This window comes from Zalophus californianus, chromosome 5, assembly GCF_009762305.2.
Source record: "Zalophus californianus isolate mZalCal1 chromosome 5, mZalCal1.pri.v2, whole genome shotgun sequence".
NCBI classification, from domain to species: Eukaryota; Metazoa; Chordata; class Mammalia; order Carnivora; family Otariidae; genus Zalophus; species Zalophus californianus.
The window spans coordinates 75,155,341-75,171,498 of NC_045599.1; the positions used below are offsets into that span (position 1 = coordinate 75,155,341).

A 16,158-nucleotide genomic window follows, 5' to 3' on the forward strand; every position below is an offset into this window, starting at 1 on the left:
AGAATCTTTGGTTAAAATGGGGGAGAAAGTGTACCAATTAATAAGTACATAAAATAAAATAAAGTCTGAACCATCAAAAGGCTTTTCTTGCTATTCTTCGCATTTCTGAAAGACAAGTACTTCAAAATGTCTATAACGTTAACCAGCCGCTTTCTTCTAAAATTTGGAGTTACAAATCCAAGCCAGTAAAGGCTGCATATTTTTCTTTAGGGATCTTTAAATGAGATCTCTCAAACCATAAGGGCCTGCACTTGGGCAAGAAATTTAGCCAAAACCAATCGGCTTGGCAAATCTAAATCAGAGTGTGGATTCTGCTGTAAGAAGGCACCATTAGAATTTCCATCAGTAGGAAATGCTGTAAGAAAATAAAATATGGTAAGTGACAGGACATTTTATTGATGTGTCCAAACTGGTCATCAAAGAAAAGTCAGTTGGGGAGTGAATGAAGTCTGATGTTATTTCAAAGCAATTTCCGGCTAGAATTAGACTTCCGAGGTTGTATGGTTTATTCTTGCTGTTTTTCAGCCAGACCCCAATCATAAACACAGATTTGTAAACCATGCCTTATCCGCTAACCATTCTTACTTGTTAATATAGAGACAACTTCTGTCCTTTGCACTTTGTTAAAGTGCAGAGCTGCAATATTTAATAGTTGAGATTTTACTAAAGTCAGCTGTGGATTTCTTAGGCATGTGGAGCCACATGCTTTTCAAGTGGCTAGTAGACCCCACTCAGACATTTATCTTGATGCTCAGATGCCTTTCATTTGCTGGTACATTATAAACCACTATGATCATTTCAAAGCCTCCTGGCTCTCATCTAAAATTAAAGCAAAAAATAAAAATAAAAATAAATAAAAAAGTGTCTGTGGCATTGCTGAGGAAAACTATTTGAAGGCAGAGGTAACCAGCCCTGAGACAGCTCCCTGTGATCTCTGCTCCTGGCATTCACGCCCTTATGCAGTCCCCTCCTACACTATACCATGGTTGGTCTATGTAACCAATAGAATATGACAGAAGTTATGGTATGTCACTTTCAATATAAGGTTATAAAAGACACTGTGGCATCTGTCTTGGTAACCCTTGCTTTCTCTCTTAGATAGCTTGCTCTGGGAAAGGTCTGCCATTTTGGAAGCAGTCCTACAGAAAGACACACATGGCAGGCAGATAATGCTTTCTGCCAACAGACATCTGAGTGAGATTGAAGCTGATCCTCCGGAACCGATCAAGACTTCAGATGACTTCAGCTTCAACCGACAGCTTGACTACAACCTCCAGGAGAGCCTGTGCCAGAACTACCCAGCTAAGCTGCTTCCAGATTCCTGATCCCCAGAAACAATATGAGACAATGAATGTTAAGTTTTGAGGTAATTTGTTATCTGGCCAAAAATCACTAATATAAAGGCATTTCTCTTTGTTGTTATCCTTATTTTGCAGATGAGGAAACAAGTCAGATCCCAAGGTCATACAACTTCAAAAGTGATGAAAAAAATGCTCCTGCGTGGTTCTATCAGTTAAGACTTTGACTTTTGATTTCAGATCAGGTCATGATCTCAGGGTTGTGAGTTCGAACCCCATGTTGGGCTCTGTGCTGAGCATGGAGCCTGCTTAAGATTCTCTCTCTCTTCCTCTGCCCCCACCCCTAAAAAAAAAAAGGTGATGAAAAAATGATTCATCCCCAGGTCTGCCTAACTTGAGAGCCCAAATTTTTACCTACTACACTATTCTGCTTATCACAGAAATGATCACTCACCTTGGAATAGAGAGAATATATAATTTGGCTAAAATCTCATAGCACTTCCTTAATCAATATAGTTTTTTAGCCAAAGCTCCTACTTTGATATCTGTGGCTCATTTTGACAAAAGACTTTAAGATTATCTCCACCCATCCCTGCATGACAAACTCAACTTCATTCAGAACAAAAGGCCAAAGCAGAAGCAGCACACTGTGACAACAACTGTGCTCAATGAGGAAGGCAGTGTGCTGAAAATTATGTTAATATCTGCTTCCCTTCTACTGTCCTTTCAATGCTTTCCTCTACCTGGACTATAGGGAGGAGGAAAATGGAGAGAGGTATCAGCTATGATTAGATAAGAAGATCAAATGCCCTGTAGGAAGTTTCTCATGCTGGCTCAAAGTGACCCCTTTTTAAAAAAAATATTAAATTCAACTAATTAACATATAATATATTATTTGTTTCAGAGCTACAGGTCTGTGACTCATCAGTCTTATATAACACCCAGTGCTCATTACATCACAGGCCCTCCTTAATGTCCATCACCCAGTTACCCCATTCCTCCACCCCTCCTCCCCTCCAGCAACCCATAGTTTTCCTATGAGAATCTTGTCTCTTATGGTTTGTCTCCCTCTCTGGTTTCATCTTGTTTTATTTTTTCCTCTCTTCCCCTATGGTTCTCTGTTTTGTTTCTTAAATTCCACATATGAGTGAGATCATATCATTGTCTTTCTCCGATTGACTTATTTCACTTAGCATAATACCCTCTATTTCCATCCACGTCATTACAAATGGCAAGATTTCATTTTTTTTTATGGCTGAGTAATATTCCATTGTATATATATATATACCACATCTTCTTTATCCATTCATCTGTCGATGGACATCTGAGCTATTTCCATAGTTTGGCTATTGTGGACATTGCTGCTATAAACATTGCAGCACAGGTGCCCCTCCGGATCACTACATTTGTATCTTTGGGGTAAATAACCAGTAGTGCAATTGCTGCATCATAGGATAGTTTAATTTTCAACTTTTTGAGGAACCTCCATACTGTTTTCCAGAGTGGCTGCACCAGGTTGCATTCCCACCAACAGTGTAGGAGGGGTCTCCTGAAAGTGACCCCTTGATTAAGTATGGGGCCAAGAGAATTTGGAATTTTACCACATAAGATTGCTCAATAATTTTAGGAAGTGTTTGCTAACTCTTCAAGAGCAAAAATCATTTAAATTAAACTTTCCCAGCTCCATTGGATAAGAAATTATCCTAAGACCAGCTCATTCTTGCCTTATATTTTATTTTGCATGTTAGATCACCAACAAGCCACTAGGAGCCCATAGGGTACACTATGAAGATCATTGATAAGCCTAGGCCAGGAATTTGAACCAAGAGTTCAAAAACTTTAGTGTTCATAGTAAGATCACCTGGGGGAAATTGTTAAACAAGCACATTCCCAGGGCCCAATCTGACCTACTTAATCAGTTTCTTTAGATGGATTGCAGTGGCGGGGGGAGAGGGTGGTCTGCATTTTATCAAGCTTTCCAGGTGATTCTGAGGCAGGTGAACCCAGGACTATTTTCAGAGGAATACTGCTCTAGCTTCTGCCCTTCTGTGTCCCATTTCTAAATGTCAGTGGCAGAACCAGGTTTTGTGGGGCCTGAAGTTTACATAATTTGGGGGACCTTGTTTAAGAAGAACAATATGAAATTTAAAAAACTGACATTGTGATTTGGAAGGAGCCTGAGCAGAAGCTTCACTGTCTTCATGGTTGAAAATGGTTAAGTCTCCCCTCCACTATACTATAACATTCTACACTTCTATACTCTGTTTACCAACACAATTAATTGCCTCACACAAACGAATTCTATGACATCAGCTAGGTGTCCTACAATTTAACATAATTCTTAAACTAGCTACCTAGAGATAGCATGACATCCCACAGATTTATGGCTCTGTCCTACAAGACTGCCCCCACTTCAAACATCAATAGCAATTCCAGGTTGTCACTTGGGTTTCTGATCAACCAGCTAAAAATGAGTAATTCCCATGACCCCCTCCTCTGGTTCTATTGTTTGCTAGAACAACTCACAGAACTCAGGAAAATGGTTCACTCATGAGCTTACTGGTTTATTCTAAAGGGACAGAATTCAGGAACTGCCAGAGGAAAAGATGCATAAGGCACAAGTGTGGGAAGGGGCTCGGAGCACCATGCCCTTCCCAGGTGCACCACCCTCTCAGAACTTCAGTATGTACACCAACCAAGAGGCTCTCCGAGTTCCCACACTTAGGATTTTCATGGAGGTTTCATAACATAGACATGATAGATTAAATCTTTGGCCATCAGCAATTAAGTCAATCTTTAGTCCCTCTCCTTTCCTGGAGCTCAGATGCTAGGGCTGAAACTTTTAACCTTCTAATCATGTGATTGGTTCCCTTGGCAACCTAACCATCATTAGGGGCTTTTCAGAAACCACCTCATTAACATAAACTTAAGTGTAACCTTTTTCATTCTCACCACTTAAGAAATTCTAAGGGTTTTAGGAGCTCTGTGCCAGGGACCAGGATAAAGACCAAATATGTATTTCTTACTATAAATCACAATATCACAATCATAAATCTACCTCTGCTAACATCAAAATGTTAATTTCTCACTAGTGAAATTGCCTCTACCCAAGAATCAAGGAAAGCAGTGTTCAGGTTGAAAAAAAAATGTTCTTTATGACAGTTCTGAAATTAGGCCCTTAGGAAGTATATAAGCACTGCTGACTTAAGTGAGGTCTCAATTTTCCTTTTCTGCTCAGCAGTTTTTATTTCTTCCATGATAATTTTCCAAAGTGTGACACTGTACAATGGCCAATTAATCAACCAAGATTAATTCATGGGCCAAGTAGATTGTCTTGAAATAAAATAGTGACTTATCAACCTTTGAGGATATACAGAAGTTCTTAAATTAAGTAAAATAAAATTTTGGTAGTCAGGTATGTGTTGTAAAAATAGAGATACCTACTAAGAAACTAGTTTTATTGTTAATTATTTATTAAATATTTTAAAATTATTGACAGTGTGTTACTTGTCCATAGAAACAGTTTCTAGCTAGGCTGACACAATTTATACTCTGAACGGTTACTTTCCTGGTAGCCTTCATTTGATTAATAATTTTCCCCATGTTTAGTATTAGAAAATAGGCAGGATACACATGTTGAAAGCTGTTTCTGGATGCCAAGATTCATTTAAGTAACTTTTCTCCATCTTAAAAGAATTCTAAAGATTTTTCATATTTGTATTTTAAAGACATCAAAAAAAAAGTTTGTAGATCACAAAAAATGTATAAAACCAAGTTAGGCACACTTTACTCAGTCACTACCAATGGCAGCCAAGGAGTTGAAAAATAGTCTATAAGGAATGTTCTTATTTTTGAATAAGAACAACAATAAAGTAGCAAATGTGACAGACTGAATGTACATATGAACTCAAAGCTGATGATGTCCCCACTCCCCCAACCCCTGGCGGTCAAGGGCAGGGCAGTGTTATTGAGGTGGCATTCGCTCAACAGCACATTTACCCAAGGGATCTCCTGAGCTGAGACTTTGCAGGTGACAAAACCAAATAAACTGACACTGTGAGAGGTGAGAATTCTTGCCCACATCTTTTAGGCTGTCAAGTCTGTCATTCAAGTTGGTTGGGAAGGTTTTGCTTTTGTGAGTCGGAGTTCAAGTCTCAGCAAGTGTCTTGCAGAGTTTTTGTGTATGGTCTGCCAGCTCTGGTCAGTGTCACCAACACCTCTGCTTCATCCTGACAGCAAGGCATCAGCACAAAGAATGCAGCAAGCCAGGCCTTGCGGCTAATTGTCCCCTTCTCAGTTCCTTAAGACCTTGGCTGCCCTGGTCTAAGCATGAACATTTGCATGTGTTCCAATTTATCTAATTGTGGATATATTAGCATTTCCCCCCTTTCCAGATGGTGATGTGAAAAAGGGCAACCGTTGAAACTCAGTCACCCAAGTTAATATTATGTCTCTTTCTCCATAGGTCAGGCTGGCTGCAAATATGTTGGGAACAATTTGGAGCTCTGTGTGTGCTGGGAATGGGGGTCTTTGCTAGGTGTGGGGGTGGGGAGTGGTATGGGAGTCCAATTTTCAGAGAAAACTCACTAGTTCCTGTCAACTGAAAGAAACGTTTCATGCACATGGTAGGTCAGAATGTTATTTTTATAATATAAACCACCTGGCCTCCTCCTCGTTTACCTCTGCCACAAATGCTATTTTCTACACACATACCTAGACCAAGGTCCCTGGTAACTATTACAAAACCATGTTGTGTTTTGCTCCTTGAGGTTTTTACTTTTCCCTTTTTTCCTTTTCTTCTTTTTCTTTTTTCAAGTTAAGGTGAAGACAAGATGAATTGATCAGGGCTCAAAGTTTTGGTTTATTTTTATAGTTGCTTTGATGTAAAAGGACTTGGCTCTGATTGCAATGAGAGGGATGGAAGGGGGGAATGGGGAAAGATGGAGTCAGCTTTTCTTCCCTACTCAGCAACTCCTGAGACAGCATCTTCCTAAAGCTCATCAACTAGTTGTGATAGCTTCACAACTATCTTGTGAAGATAGTCCCAAGTCTTTATTTACCATGTGGATTTTCTTCCTAAGCATTCCTTTCACTGCACTCTGCTGTTCTCTTTGGAGGCCAAGCATCTCTATTCATTTTACTTGCTAAGAAAAGACACAGATTAAAGTTAGGGAATGGGACTGGGGAATAAATACAACGTCTCATTAAAACAATATGCACTCCCAGTTTCATGAGCAAGTCATTAAAGTCTTGACATATGACTTTCAAATGGGAAGGGGTTATAACTAACCTTCCTATCTTTGGGTCTCATTAGTTGCAAAACAGGATGCTTTCCCGTGGCGATTTCGACCAGGAAATGCCTCCTTTAGAAGTTAAGTTACATTGCATAGTGTGTTGTGCATTTGAGTCAAGGTATACAAGTCTAGAGACAGAGAAGAGGTCATGGATGATTTCAAATAGAAATACTTGGCATTAAAACAGCTTTAGTGCAGGGCAATCTGAATTTTATGGCAGGAACCAAATCTCTATTTGGGACATAGAATGTTAAGGCTAGGCCTCATTTAATAAGCAGTGAAAAGAGCCTTATGATTCTAATTAGCCAAGTATATGAATTAATAAAAATTTCTTTTAGTCCTTCTCTCCTGGTAAAAACTTAATTTTATAAACTAGTTTATTGTGATTTAAATATACTTTTAATTCCCTGGACTTTGAGAGGAATCATTCAATGCATGGAAGTATAAAACATGTTTTATATCTGCTAATACAGCTGAAATGTGCTTACTGCTTCAAGTAACTAAATACAACAAAATCAAACAGTCCTATCTTTTAGACAGTACTCATCTTGGAAAAGTAATTTTTCTAGGTATCTTCATAGGCAAAGGTTTTGGGCTGAAAATTAAGAGGCATAAAAATGAAAAGGCCTCTTAGAGATAGAGCTTTGCCTGGAGCTCATCTGCTCTGAGTGTTCCTCTTGCGTCTCCCAACTGTGCAGCTGTGTTTTGCAGCACCGAGCATTGGTTGAAAAAGAAAAGAAAAAAAAGATCAATAACAGCTTGCCTATGGTAATATTAAATGTCTCAGTTCCATGGGTTGCTTGGCAATATTGGCAATATACAAACAGCCTAAATACCCAAACCGTATTTAACACCTATATTTATTTTCCATGAAGAAATTTTAACAACAAAAAATATTTACATGAAAAAGATATGATACCCAAATGAATTAGTGTCCTACACTTCAAATAAATCAAGCTATCACATCAATATTTTATCCAGAGGATAAATTTTTTATTCAATCCTAACTTATGCACATAAATAATCGTGTTGTCTAGTACTACACTCAAAGGAATTTTTGGTTTTTATTCCAAATAAGAATGAAATTCTTTAATCCAAATCACTCTAGCAGATGACATGGAAGGCCACATCACTGGATGGAAAACAAAACTTGAATCACAAACCTTTTAATCAAAATATAAAATAAAATACTCAAATAAGTTCTCCTTTTGCACTTGAAAACAAAAACAGCTGCTGAAGCAGTGAGTGGCTTTCCTTCTGAGTTCATCAAGAGGGGAGCCAGACGTTGATCTGATGGCCCTTGTGTTGCTTTTATTGTAAAAAATGGAAATTACTGCAAGTTTTCATGGTTATGATATGTGGCTAGGGAAGGATTAACTGCCTAGACGAGAATGGCATAAAGAAAATAAGTCTAAAATGCATGAATTCCTACTGAATGCCTGTAATATTAGAAGATGGTTTCTTTTATAAAAGACACAATAAGAACTAATGTGTTTCAATATAACTTTCTAAAAGAAAAATAATATCAATCGATCATTTTATTTATTGTTTTGAAATTCAAAAATGCATCATATTTTCACTTCTCTTTTTCTAATACTGTAGTAACTTATGAAGACATAGCTTAAACAAGATTATGACTGCTTTCTTTTCCTCTGGCTCTCTGTTTTTTTGTGGGTTGTGGTGTCAAGACTAACTGAAAATTCTTTAATTAGTCTTCTTGGACACAAGCCTCCCATTTACTTCAGTGGGAGGTTTCTTTGCATAAAATCAGTGGTTTGTGTCCATCAGAGCCTTTGACTGCTTTCCTTTGATTAATCAGAAAACTAAAGCTCAGTCTGAATACCATTTTTCTAAAGAATGAATGGGCATAATCTCTTACAGCTTTCATGAAACCAGAAGGATTAATCCTTCAATCCAGTCCCATACTCCACTTCAAGTATTTTCAATTACTTGGCACCATTGGAGGTGACGTCCATGGCTCAGTAAGAAGGCTACTGCTGGCATAATGGTTTCTCCATGTCTCAGCACATGGTCTTGGCATTAATAATCCATCGTGAAATGATTTGCAATGCACAAGGGTGACATTTGATTATGTGAAAGGCATTGCAGGAATGAGCATGTAGGCTCTTACTGGCCAACTGCTGGCAAAAACATGATGAAATGTTATATGGTGAAAATAGCATTTAAGATGGTTTCTGAACAAAGAAAAGTGTAAGGACGTTGCTTTAGGAGAAATTTTCTCTCCTTTTTTTACTTCCTGATTTTCCTTTCTCAAATCATATTTTGGAGGGTCAAAGGGGTTAAGGGGCCAGATTTGTCAGCCAATCACCCAAACACATTTTCAAAACATTTGATTCAGGAAATTCTGCATCTTTTAAAGCAAGGATGTTAACAATCCTCCTGAGAACTTTAAAATATAATGATTTAAACATAAGGTAAAGGAGACCCTGAAATGATTAGAGAAATCACCAAGAGGCCTCCCTGGTGAAGAGTTCAGTTTTTCATTTTGTTTTCTATTTTTTAAAGACCACAAGGAGGATGTTGAATGTACTATCAAGGGGAAGTCCTATCATTTTAGGTAGAAATTTATGAGATGATTGGGAAATTCATAATTCTCAAGGTAGTGAAAGCAAAAACAAAAACAAGGAAATTTGAATTTCTTAAATTTATATCCTCTAGATCCATTCACTGCTCTGTCAAATATGTTACATTCTAGGAGATTATAATGAGTGCATTTATTACATATAGACAAACATAATGCACACTTGGGTGAGGGAATGGCCAAATCTTGCTTATTCTTGGTTATGCATATTGGGTAGAAGGAAAGTTACTATGCACAAATTAAATTCAGAGAGAATTAGATGTTTTTTTTACATCAATATTTTTAAGTTAATCCACCTTCAAGACTTTAAACCACAGATATGAACATAATAATATTACCTGATTTTATTTTATTTAAGATTTTATTTATTTATTCATGAGAGACAGAGAGAGAGAGAGAGAGAGGCAGAGGGAGAAGCAGGCTCCCAAGGAGCAGGGAGCCCGATGCGGGACTCGATCCCAGGACGCTGGGATCATGACCTGAGCCGAAGGCAGACGCTTAATCATCTGAGCCACCCAGGCGCCTGTAATATTACCTGATTTTAATGTTCCTGACTTTTCTTTGCCAGCCCACCATCTTACAGTTAGGTAAAATATCTTATTTGATATATTGTATATAATAGTACACACTATTTTGTACATCAATCAATAGTGACAATAATAGTACATACTATTTTGTACATCAATCAATAGTGACTATATACAATAAACTCCATTGATTTTTGAGATTTGTTATTCATTCATTTAGCTATTCATTCAACAAAATTTATTGGGCACTTACTATATGCAAAGCACAATGTTTGGAGTCATAGGGATATAAGGATATAGACCTTATCCTTGAGACATTTATGTTTTATTATAGAGACAGAACATGCACATAAGTAGCAGCTAGAAGAAGTAAAGGCATGAATGAGGAACAGTTAGGATGAAGCACTGAGTGTCAGAAGAGGAATTCAGGGAGATAAAGCTGAAAGAGTAAGGAATTTAGACGCTAATAAGAAGGTAATAGGGAGCCATTGAAGATTTTTTTTAACTTTTAATTTTGAAATAATTTTAGACTTATGGAAGAGTTTCATAGATAATACAAAGACTTCCCAAAAAGTAGTCAATTTCCTCTCTGTTGTTTAATATAATTGTTTATGTAGTATTCTTATATCATACACCTATAATTGCATTCCTTTTATCATGCTTAGTGTAGTATATGCTTTGCATTTTTTCTTACTCAGAAATGCCAAAGACTTTTCTTTCTTATCTTTTCCCAAAAAAATAGTTTGGTTTTGTTGACTGGGTTTGCCAGTTTTTGCCCTATTACATCAGGTCCTCCAAAGCTATCTTACATAAAAATTCAATCTACATTAAAATAAAATTAAAAACTAAAAACCAAACCAGAGATCCATTATAAATCTAGTATCAAAAGAAGCACCTTCATCCATCTTTTAAGCAGAATGTTGTCCCTAAGTTCCATACAGCCATGGAGCTCTGTGATTCTTTCGTCATGATCCGTTTGGAATACGGTGGGTCATTTCAATATGAAAACTTGTGCTTTTCTTTAACTGAAGAAAATTGTTTCTGTTGGGCCACCTGGGTGGCTCAGTTGGTTAAGCATCTAACTCTTGGTTTCGGCTCAGGTCATGATCTCTGGGTTGTGAGACCGAGCCCCACCTGGGGCTCTGAGCTCAGTGGGGAGTCTGCTTGAGATTCTCTTCCTCACTCTCTGGCCCTCCCCCGACTCATGCTCTCCTTTCCCCACACCCTTAAATAAATAAACAAACAAACAAACAAACAAACAAACAAATAAATAAATATCTGGGGGAAAAAAAAAGAAAATTGCTCCTGTTATTTATTTCCTCCCCTCTATTTCCTTTGTCTCTTTCTAGAACTCTTATTAATGTTTACCTCCAGGATTTATCTTCATGTCTCCTGTATTATTTTTTTTTCCATCTCTTTGTCTTTTTGCTCTTTGTTCTAAAAGATTTACTTTACTATTTATTTTTTATTTTGTCATCTCCATTAATTTGGCTGTGACCTATGTCCACTCATCTATTTGCTCTTCTTTTATTTATTTTTATTGTTCTAATTTGGCAGTCGTATTTTACATTTCTTGTTCCCTGCTTTCTCCTTTTTTCATAGCTGCTTTCGATAAATATCCTCCCCCAATTTTCTGAGGATACTAACTGGAATCCTCTCTTATGTCATCTGTGGCTTGAATTATTTATATTCTTTTGTTTGTTTGACTTGGCCTTTCTCTTTTGTTTTTGGTTTTCCTCAAATGTTTGGTGGTCTTTAGTCCATTGACATTCATGCACAAAGAGAGTCATTCAGGTGGCTGGCAAGACCTTGCTCTGTGGCTGAGTAGGTATGTTTCCCCAGAAGGCCTCCCCTGAATGGGAAGCCTGATGGCAGCTCTGTATGAGTCGGCCAGCTTCACCTTACAATGCTTGATGATGCACCTGGCAGGCTCACATGGACTAAGAAACCCCTTCCTCGGTGGCTGCCTTTCTTCCCCGTCTCCTGCCCCTCATCCTTGTCTGTCTGTGGTTATATTAAGCTCAGTGGTTTTGTTTTGGCTTTTTGGCTTTTTTTTAAAAAGATTTTATTTATTTATTTATTTATTTATTTATTTATTTATTTATTTATTTGAGAAAGACAGAGACAAGTCATGAGCAGGGGGAGGGGCAGAAGGAGAGAGAGAGAATCTCAAGCAGACTCCCCACTGAGTGCAGAGCTGGATGCAGGGCTTGAACTCACAATCCTGAGGTCGTGACCTGAGCCGAAACTGAGTTGGCCACGCTTAACCAACTGAGCTACCCAGGAGCCTGTATTAAGCTCTGTTTTGAGGCTTCTAGACCCACTTTCAAATCACCCTCATCAGGCAATTCACTGTTGTTAGTCAGAGGTCAAAGAGAGGTCCATTGCTGATCAGTGTTCAGGGTAGGAGAAAGCAAGACCTCAGTGGCTGACTGGGCCAGAAGTTTTGAAAATAGTTCTTTAATTAGCCTTAAAATTAGCCTCATGCTACTGCCAGAATAATCTTTCTGAAACATATTTGAATACATCAGTCTCCTGCTCAGAATCCTTCAGGGGTTCTGATTTTATATAGAATAAAACCTATTCTCTTTTGCAGAGCATAAAGACCCATTATGGTTTAATATGAGTGCCTAACCTGTCATCTCCTACCACTTCCCTGCCATAGACGTACTCAGGCTTCACAAATTCTGAAAGTGCTGGTGGTTTTCTCTTGCTGCAGGCAGGCCTTTTCACATACTGTTCCCTACGCTAAGAAGGTCATGTCCCCTATACTGACTAGCAAAGACACCCTCAACTGCGTATTTCAGCTTGTGCTTGCATTCCCTATGAATCCTTTGACTTATCTGAGTCAGACATAGGTTTGTAGGTCTATTTATTAAACTATATTCTCCCCTCACTTCATAAAGGTTTGAAATAACATGTAATAGATACACAGTAACAGGATAAAATAAATGAGTGAGGCACACTAGGTTCAAAGGAAGAGTAAAAGTAGAAATATAAATAATATCAAGCATGACATTAGTCCAAAAAATTACATGACATTAAGTTTTGTAGACTTACACTACCAAGAGATACACTGAAAATTTGCTTCTGTTGTCAAATCTATGAGGGACACTTGAATGCTTGTTGAGCATATTGTCCATAAAATATAAACAAGGCATTTTTGCCAGTTATTGAAAATTGAGAGATAGCTTACTGCACTAAAGGAGTACTTATAAACTGAGAAGTTTCTTCTTTATGCTTTCATTGACCCTCAAATATAACTCTATTTAATTACTCTAATTTTTTTGCACACTGATTTCCTCAAGGTATGGGCTATATTCTCATTAGTTGGCCCAATGCTTGATATTTCCTAGTCACTGAATGAATATATGTCATATACACTGGACAATCAGATGTTAATGGTTAACATAGACAATGTTTTTGTGTGAGTTGGTATACAACTAGAAATGTATCATTATTACCCTATCATTGACATGATAAAGATTTAACCAACTAGAAGAGTCTTTATAATAATTATCAAAAAAAAATAATTGGAATACCTAGTACGTGCCAGATAAATACATTGCATATATATCTCATGACTTTCCACTAACACCATGGATATTATTCCCCATTTCAAAGTCAGGGAAATCAAGAAGTTAAATAAGTGTCCCAATTATATACAGTTATTCAGAGGCAGAACTTGAGCTTAGCACGCGTGCCTGAACCCAAAACCTGTGAGTCTCAAACTTTGCTGTTGGTTCATGCTTTGGTGTACAGTAGATTGATTAGGATTTGATTCAAAATTCAAGGAAGTGAAGACTTTCTACTGATGGAAGGGCCCTGATGGGAGACTTTATAGAAGTTTCTTTGTTCTTTATGGTTTATTTCAAAATATTTTGAGGGAAGGCAGCAGCTATCAGGCAAATAAAGTGATATAAAATTAATTTTCCATAAAGAAATATCAGGGGACACTCTAATATAAAACACTTCCATTTTAATGGAATGCAACACAACTTTCTTTTCACTACAACCAAGAAAGCTTATAATGTTACCGTTTTATAAAAAGACTTACTCTATTTTAACCCAGTTAACTTTTACTGACCAATTTACGGTTGTTTCTTACCTGAAAGTTGCCAAAACAGCTTCCCCCTGGGAGGGTCACATAACTCACAAAGGGAGGTCCAGGAGATGGCAACGACTCATAGACCACCACGCCTTCACTTGGGAATGGAGCTCTCTGCTGCTGCTTGCTTTCCCAAAATTCCTGTAGCATTGACACAACATTCACTGAAAAACATAAAAAACATAATCGGTTATTAAGGATGGATGTACTCTGGCAAAAACTAAATTTTATTTGCAGGCTGGATTGTGTAACATGTCATTTCTAGTTTAAGCAGAACAGAGTATATATGTATATGGTGGAAGGGAGTGCTTTCAGTTGTGAAAGAAGAAAATCCTGTTTAATACAATTGTGTTTATTTCTTCATGAGTATGGTTCAAGTGGTTTGGTACCCTAACTCTAACAATATTGCAATATATTAAACTTAGTTTATAAATTAATTTTTAATATCAAAAATTCAAAAATCTCACTCTTTCTTCTTTGAAAATTTGCCTCAGTAAAGTTTAGAGCTATGGTTATCCATGGCCCCTGCTCCTATTTCTCATAGATTCTTTTTAAAAAAGATTTTATTTATTTATTTGAGAGAGAGAGAGAATGAGGGATAGAAAGCACGAGAGGGAAGAGGGTCAGAGGGAGAAGCAGACTCCCTGCTGAGCAGGGAGCCCGATGCGGGACTCGATCCCGGGACTCCAGGATCATGACCTGAGCCGAAGGCAGTCACTTAACCAACTGAGCCACCCAGGCACCCTCTCATAGATTCTTGAACCTGCCAAGAAAAGCAAAATTTGGAGGTAAAAATATAAACAATGTGATTTTAATTGGGACCCACCTATTATAAGATTTAAGAAGAGAAAGGCAGAAAGAAGAAAACTCTTTCATGGTCTTCTCCATGCCAATCTAAAGGCGAATGAAAAGCAATTGTGTAATAAGCAGGAGGCTGGAAAAAGCCATAAGTGAAACTAATAACATGGAGACCTTGTTAAGGACCACGTCTGTTAGATGACTTCAGAAAACAGAGTAATGGCTATAGCCATGTGGTTTAGATTAAATGACCTATGATAGCCTGCAGAAGTTTCAGATCAAATTTGGTTGGTTTGTTTATCCTGTACTGCAAATTGAATTGTGGAAATTAACAAGGATAATAGAATTGTAGGATCAAAAGAGAACTTTCAGGTCATGCAGGCAAAGCTCTGCCTAATGTAGGAATTCTTTACACAATACTATTGACAGCTGCCTATCTGGTTTATACCTGAACAAATGGAAGGACCTGGTACTTGGCACAACTTGAGGCAGCCCATTTCAACTCCTAATGGTTCTACCTATTGTGAAAAGATCCTTCTTGGGAGGAAGCTGAAATCTGCTTTCCTGTGAGGTTCATGCAAATCGTCTATTTCTCATTTCTGGGGCCTCACAGAAGTTTATACCCTTATCCACATGAGAGTCCACCGCTTGCACAAAGGCAATATAGGACATCTGTTGTTTTTGCCTGCCTGGGAACAGCACAAAGGTTTTCCTTAAACAATCATCTTTCCTTCAACCATGTCCTCTCCAGGGTTGAGGGATGGGGCTTTGACCAAAGCCAAGTCATTTAGAACCAATGAATACATCCAGGACTTCTGTTGGAAATGTTTGAAGATGAGATTCTCCTTTTTCCCTAGGGTTGCTGGGGTAATAGGAGGTAAGTGTGGCACAGTCGAAGCAAGGGGGAAACTTGGCTGAGAAGAAAGCCAACGGAGAGAAGGGTAGAACCAAGAGATGCAGAAAGAAAGACTAAGTTCTGACGGCATACTTTGAGCCCCTGAGCCAACACACCTGCTTTTTCCTTTAATCATTTTGAACTGGTATCTCTCACATGTATCTGAGAGTATACTAAAACAAACAACTCTCAGCCTTCCTCAAAGTTCTAGATTAAATTGTTTTTGTTCTTCCATTCTTTGCATAACATGGTGTCTATGCCCTTTGGCCTCCCAAAAACATTCCTAACTGTTCTTCAAAATGTTGGGCTTTAATATTTTTCAGGGTGTCAGGAAAGTCACAGAGTTTGACCTGGAGGCAAAAACAACGCATAACCACTTTCTAAGCTGTTTACTAGAGCACCTGGCTCCTTTACCTCATTCCTAGGTCACGGATCAGCTTCACAGTGTATAGTTCAGGCAAATTCTCAAGATGCCTAAGGAATTAGATGCCTGTGTATATTTTAAAACTGTAGTGTTCAGTATTTAAGAAGTGTTTTGGAAAAAAAAAACTGGGAAAAGGTAAGACTCTCAGAGGGGATAATTGAATTAACTAAAAAGTACATGTTGAAATGGTCAAGGTGACATTGGTCATTACA

General features: G+C 37.9%; 1 protein-coding gene across 8 annotated transcripts in view; it reads right to left on the reverse strand.

Annotated features, from left to right (window-relative positions):
• Positions 1 to 16,158, reverse strand: part of LIX1 (limb and CNS expressed 1) — a 63,216-nt gene that overhangs the window by 22,520 nt on the left and 24,538 nt on the right. For all 8 annotated transcript variants that reach the window (XR_003522044.2, XR_003522045.2, XR_003522043.2 and 5 more), the window contains one exon: positions 13,830 to 13,993. Coding sequence is in view for 5 of the 8 variants with exons in the window: in XM_027605381.2 (XP_027461182.1) it covers positions 13,830 to 13,993 (164 nt within the window). In the remaining 3 variants the exon portion in view is untranslated. The remainder of the gene's footprint in view (positions 1 to 13,829; positions 13,994 to 16,158) is intronic.